Here is a 6,246-nt window from a genome sequence, read left to right as displayed (position 1 = left end):
GCATTACAGCATAAAAGCATGCATTGCTAGATGCTATCAGGTGTTTCTCATGCTGTCTTTGCAACTGAACTCAACCATTCACTTTTCAGACTTCACTTAAGAGACAAATTGGAAAAAGAAGATAAATTATTGTATCAAAATTACTTTTCTCCCTTACTCTCTGATTTTTATATAAAATTTACAAGCGATAAAAACAAAAATATGTTATTGTTTTTATCACTTTTTGATTCTTTAAACTCTCTTAGTTTTATTTTTATTTTTAAATTAATAATAAATATATTAAAAAAATATATGAACTTCTAAAATTTGATTGGGAAATATATAGCAATTGTGAAATTAAATACTTTTTTAAACCATGAGACCACTTATTCAAGGATGATACAGAGGATATAGATTTTCACAGTTGGTGAAGTTTGCTCATCAAGTGAATTAAAATAATAAGTTGCAATGATATTTCTATTCAGCCAATTCAAAGGACTAAAGTTGATTGAGATATCTTTAACTTATTTCAAACTATTGCAAGTTATATATATATATATATATATATAAAAGGATACAAGATTGTAAAGTCACTTAATTTTTACCATGAGGTAATTGTTTAATTTAGCCAATGAATTTTGATGATTTTGGTGATATATATATAAAAGAGAAACATTAACCGCGAACGTACCTAGGACTTCAGGGGAAAAAAAAGGAAGATACATTTTAAAAAAACTGTGTAATGTGGATCTCATCTAATACTATTTACAAAAATACAATTTATTTCACTTTGTACTATTTATAAAAAAATCATTGTAAAAAAATTTTGTATTGTACATCTCATTTAGCATTATTTATAAAAGGACAATTTATCCCATTTATACTATTTATAAGAAATCATTGTAGTGCCCCATATCTCATAACTGTTCAATTTGAATTAAACAGTAGATCTAGTAACATTCGTAGATAACCGGTCCCATATATATATATATATATATATATATATATATATATATTAACCAAAGAAATATATTTTTATTTAAACAACCCAAAACAAAATAGTGATGTTGACTTAATGGGCCGTTTTTTTTCTCTAGAATTTACATAACAGGCCTCCTCCAGTTCTTATACATATCAAGTTTTTTTTAAGGTAATTAGAAAAAGATTATTGTAATCTCAAAGTTTGAGTTTGAATTCTCTTTGTAGCTTGTTTATATTTCTTCTGTAAACGTTTTTTTTTTTCACCTGATATTAACTTATTATTAATTTAGGTTAATCTCGAATTATTATTAGCTTATACTTTTACACTATTGTTTAGTATTGATTTCAATAGTGAGTGTTTTATAATATTCAAGAAACTAAATTAGAAAACAGTATGGAAGGTTTTAAGACAAGACATCAAAACCATAGTTCTTACAGAGCAGTTGTGCTGCTTGTGCACATACACATGCTCATGATTCACACTTAAAACACAGCAGAGCAAATAATTTCATTCATGAACTAAGTCTGGTTGTTGAAAAAGATCATGTGGTTATATACATAATTTGGTTTTAAATATCGGCGATAACTTTTATAGAACACAAACCTTCGACCGAATTGACTAAACACCGTTCCGTCCTCCTACCGGACTATCAATACGCGCTAAAATCCTAATCTAATACACACTAATAACACAACCAAATAGAGATCATCATATAAAAACATTTTGCAAATGAAGATCACATTCTTATTCAATAATCAGCTCACATGAAGCATATATAATATTTAATGAAGATCAAGGAATTAATCTTCAAGAAAAACAATGTTCGAGATCGTTAATGAATCTACTAAATTTGATAATAAAGCAAATGAGTGAGAGTTCCTCCAATGCTTTATTTCGATAACTAGTTATTGAATGAGGCGCACCTCGCGTTGCATAGTTCGTCCACCACGCTCCCTCTTTCAATGACAGCAGCAGCTCCCATTCCCGATCCTGAATTCGAGTGTCGGATTGAGAGTTTAAGATCGATTTATAATGAATGACAGATTTATGAATGGGAATTATCGAAGGGATGGAAGACGTACCAATGCACATTGAAATGATTCCGAATCGGCAATCCTTGCCCCTGCGCTTCATTTCGTTTAACAGAGTGCTTACACAGCGCGCACCTGGAAAAATTCAGGAATGTATCGGTTTAGACACGTGATCATCTGGTTTTACCGATGAAATGCATTACGTGAGCTTATGTGTATTGCATTCTAAAAAGTTACAATTCAAAAGAGCAAAATTCTATATAAATATAATTGACACAGAAATCACCTTTGATATGACAGTAATGAATAAAAGATATGTTCTCAAACAATTAACTATATGGCAGTCAATAGATCTGTATAATGATTTGCTTAAATTTAGTAGTCACTACGATCAGCATTTTTTTGATACACAAGTTCGTAAGTATGTTCGTTTGCGAACTAATGCCAGACGAGATATCACATAATTTACCTGTTGCACCAAGAGGATGACCAAGAGCAATTGCACCTCCATTAACATTTACTTTGGCTGGGTCAAGCTCAAGCTTCTTGCAGCAATACACATATTGTGAAGCAAAAGCCTGTATGGAATAACAAATTAGGTTTTCTTTTGAAATACAATGCGGTTAAGCAAGAGATACAAATGTTGGCTCTAAGATGTTACCTCATTAATTTCAAAAAGATCAATATCCTCGATCTGTAGACCAGCAGATCTTACTGCTGCTGGAATTGCAACAGCAGGACCAATGCCCATAACAGCAGGATCCACTCCGACCGCAGCAAAGCTCCTGATCAAACAGAACTTATAAGATAGGTATTCCTTCTCCGGTTCTCCCGCACATGAAACGTACAAAGATTTTCATATTCGAAGGAATAGGTAGAACAGATGATGATATGAATATTAGAGTGAGAAAATTTTCTGATAACAAGCATATGGCAATCGCTAGTGAGGAATAAAATATAAGAAATGGTGCAATAAAAGAAAATTCAATGATCATAATGGCAATACACGAAGAATTCATTTGCTAATCCAAATTTAGAAGCTTGATGATGATATAAGTGAAAATTACACTATGAATTAGCTTTAACTGAATAAATAGAATGCTGTAATATCTCATTGGAATACTGAACCTGAAGACTCCAAGAATAGGAAGTCCTTTTCTCATTGCTACATCCCTTCTCATGAGCAGAACAGCTCCAGCTCCATCACTCACTTGACTTGCATTGCCTACAATATGTTACCGAATTAAAACTCAAGATCAAATGTTAAGTTGATAACAGTTTAAATCAATGCAAAAGAATCATTTAATACCTGCAGTAGTGCTCCCGTCCTTCTTAAAGGCTGGTTTGAGCTTTGCAAGAACAGAAATCGATGTCTCTGGTCGAATTCCATCATCCATTGAAACAGTAATTTGCTTCTCTTCTCTGGTTTTTGGGTCAACAAACTTCACAATGAAGACAAAATCAAAATTAGTTGAAAAAGAAAATCAGAGGAAAATGCCAATTCATGTTAAGGAAAGCATCTTTAATACAGCGCAACTATGATTAAACAGCTTCTTCCAGGAGATAAAATTCTAAATGATATATCAGAATATCACCATGGACATAATTTGATATCTTAACCCATAAGTTCTTTCCAAGTAACCACTAAATGGTAATTTCTGGTAAACTTGTGAGAGCTATAATATTAACCTGTTCTAATTGTCCAATACTATTATTCTTAGATGAAGTTCAGTAGAGAAAAGACACAAACACTATATTCACCTTTGTAGTCACAGGAACAATTTCATCCTTAAATTTGCCAGAAGCAGCAGCTGCAGCTGCTTTCTTGTGAGAATCAACCTACAGATACATATTAAAAGGCATGAGAAAAACTGCTAGAATTTCAGTCTCAAATATGAATCAAAGCACAAATCCAAACTCACAGCAGCTGCATCTTGATCCTGGCGTGTAACACCATACCGTTCTGCGACAATTTCAGAAGTCATGCCCATGGGAAGAAGACAATCTTCAGCTTGTGGAAAATTATGCGCCTGATAAGAGAAACCAATTTTACTGTTCTGTCAAGCAGAAAAATTGACTAATGTATAGCAAAATTAAAAGATAAAGTGAAATATACTCTTGGATTGACTGGTCCTTCCCATCCAACAGAATTTGTTGACATAGATTCTAAACCAGCCCCAATGCCTGGATTAATAAAAGAAAACAAAAGAAAGATGAGCATTCGAGCTATTATTTAAGAATGATAGCCCATGAAATATGCTGCAAATCTCACCAATGTCATAAAACCCTGCTTTTATAGAAGCAGCAACATCAGCTACTGCCTGAAGACCAGATGAGCATTGCCGATTCACGGTTCTGAGGGGAACAGTATCTGTTTTGCATTGGTGAACAGGTTAAGCAAAGTGAATCAGAAATCGATAGCTTGATACTGGAATATGGAAATTATCATACCAGGGAAACCAGCATAGAATGCTGCCATCCTGCACTCAATTGCTCTTTGAGAGCCAGGAGCCAAGACTGTTCCAACAACAATGTCCCCGACTTCATTGGGGTTTAATTTGGTCTTATCAATCACTGCCTACAATAAATTAATTTCATTGGTGAGATAAGATGAAGATAGAACCAACATGTTTCAATTCATTCATGCTTTCTTGACAAATCTAGTACTAAAAAATCCATGCACGAATCAACATCCAAGAGATAAGAAACCTTAAGGACAGGTGCTAGCAGGTCTTCAGGATGTGTATCCTTAAAGCCCCCACGTTTGGCCTTACAAATTGCAGTGCGGTAAGCTCTGAAAGAGAAATTTAAATGATCAACACAAGAAGTAACATAAACAATTATAATAAAAACCAAAGTTCCATGAGAAGAAAAAAAAAATTACAATTCTACATCAAGTTGCCTTAAAAAATTAAAATTTTCCCCACGCCAATGAAAGCTATAATTAATGGCGTCAACCATATATGCACATTAAGAAATTAATGGTCAAGATTATTCTTTCAATACACTCAAAGCTAAGGATTCCAAACATAAAGCAAAGTTTAAAAAGAAAGCCATAACAAGAACTTAAGAACCAGGTATACATCTTCCAAAAAAGAAGTTATACCACCAGCCTAGTCTATTTTTTTCTCAAATTTACCAGCTTCACATGATATTGTTATTATGAAAAAAAAACATGTAATCATTGATACAATCTGATCAGCAATTTGACCTAAATAAACAGCTACACCCATTAATTAAAAATCTAATAATTAAATCTAACCATACACATTAAAATCCTAATACTCTTCAAAATATTCTTCCAATAGTCTCAAAGTTGCTAAAAGATAAGAAAGGCAAACCATTAGGGCCAGCAAAATTTGCAAAATCGACCTAACAAGAACAACGAATCAATGATACAACATCAAATTCATAGCTCTTGATGTTTCTTTTGAGAAAAGAAAATAAAACCAAACAATTACACACCCAATCCAGTCAACACTTGACCTAAATTAACAGCAATAATCCCCTTTTTCCATATTCAACAAACCCACAACTTCAAAAACACACAAAAAAAAGAAAAAGCTCAGCATAGAACTACTCACGCTACAATGACAACATCATCACCAAAGCAAGAACTCCTCTGATAAGCAGCGCTATCACCAGCAGCACAACTATTAGCCTGCCTCAAAACAAACAATCTCAACTCACACAACAAACATAATAAAAAACCAAACTTTGACAAGAAAACAGCAAAGTAATCACACTCCAAACAATAATCAACAAATTCAATACATTTATCATCATCCAACAAGATCCACAGATTCAAAACATCAAAAGAGAAGCTAGAAGAGATAGAAGAGGATACCGAGAGCTGAGATGCCTCCGCTGGAGACAAGGGAAGCAAATGCTTGAGCAACACCCTCTGCCTATTCATCGCCTTCTCCATCTCTCTCTCTCTGTGATTCCCTCTATGAAAAAGCAAGGGTTTTTTAGATATATATATATATATATATAGAAACAAAGGAAGGAGGGAAAAGGGTAAACAGATAACTACCAAATAAGAGCAATGTAATCCTTGATGTTATTTTTAATTTTTAAATAGATTTTTTTAAAAAAAGATTTAAGTAATAAAGTTGGAGTAGCATGTAAGATATTGACCAAAATTAAATAATTTTATCAATTATATCTCCAAAATTTCACAATTATTTTAAATTTAAAATTTTAGTTGAATGTTTTTAGATTTATTATTGTTCGTTAGTGTAAATTGAATAA

General features: G+C 32.7%; 1 protein-coding gene across 1 annotated transcript; it reads right to left on the bottom strand.

Moving 5' to 3' along the window:
- Nucleotides 1-1,682: 1,682 nt before the first annotated feature.
- On the bottom strand, nt 1,683-5,958 carry LOC120269493 (3-ketoacyl-CoA thiolase 2, peroxisomal-like). Its single transcript, XM_039276830.1, has 14 exons — nt 5,840-5,958; nt 5,577-5,653; nt 4,702-4,786; nt 4,444-4,570; nt 4,265-4,363; nt 4,109-4,176; nt 3,915-4,022; nt 3,754-3,831; nt 3,302-3,434; nt 3,121-3,217; nt 2,654-2,777; nt 2,462-2,570; nt 2,044-2,127; nt 1,683-1,951 (listed from the first exon to the last, which is right to left on the bottom strand). Exons 1-14 carry the CDS (start codon nt 5,918-5,920, stop codon nt 1,863-1,865), a joined length of 1,359 nt encoding a protein of 452 aa, XP_039132764.1. The 5' UTR covers nt 5,921-5,958; the 3' UTR covers nt 1,683-1,862.
- Nucleotides 5,959-6,246: the final 288 nt, after the last annotated feature.

This window comes from Dioscorea cayenensis, chromosome 2 (genome assembly GCF_009730915.1).
Source record: "Dioscorea cayenensis subsp. rotundata cultivar TDr96_F1 chromosome 2, TDr96_F1_v2_PseudoChromosome.rev07_lg8_w22 25.fasta, whole genome shotgun sequence".
Lineage (NCBI taxonomy): Eukaryota > Viridiplantae > Streptophyta > Magnoliopsida > Dioscoreales > Dioscoreaceae > Dioscorea > Dioscorea cayenensis.
Note: the sequence above shows the minus strand (reverse complement) of the source record. Positions and strands in the feature narration are given on the sequence as shown.

Excerpts from the sequence above, each read along its gene's own strand:
- LOC120269493 (XM_039276830.1), bottom strand. The coding sequence starts at position 5,920 with ATGGAGAAGGCGATGAATAGGCAGAGGGTGTTGCTCAAGCATTTGCTT. Across the intron at positions 4,787-5,576 it reads GATGATGTTGTCATTGTAGC|AGCTTACCGCACTGCAATTT; the intron begins GTGAGTAGTTCT and ends TTTCTCTTTCAG. Across the intron at positions 3,218-3,301 it reads GGACGGGAGCACTACTGCAG|GCAATGCAAGTCAAGTGAGT; the intron begins GTATTAAATGAT and ends AACATATTGTAG.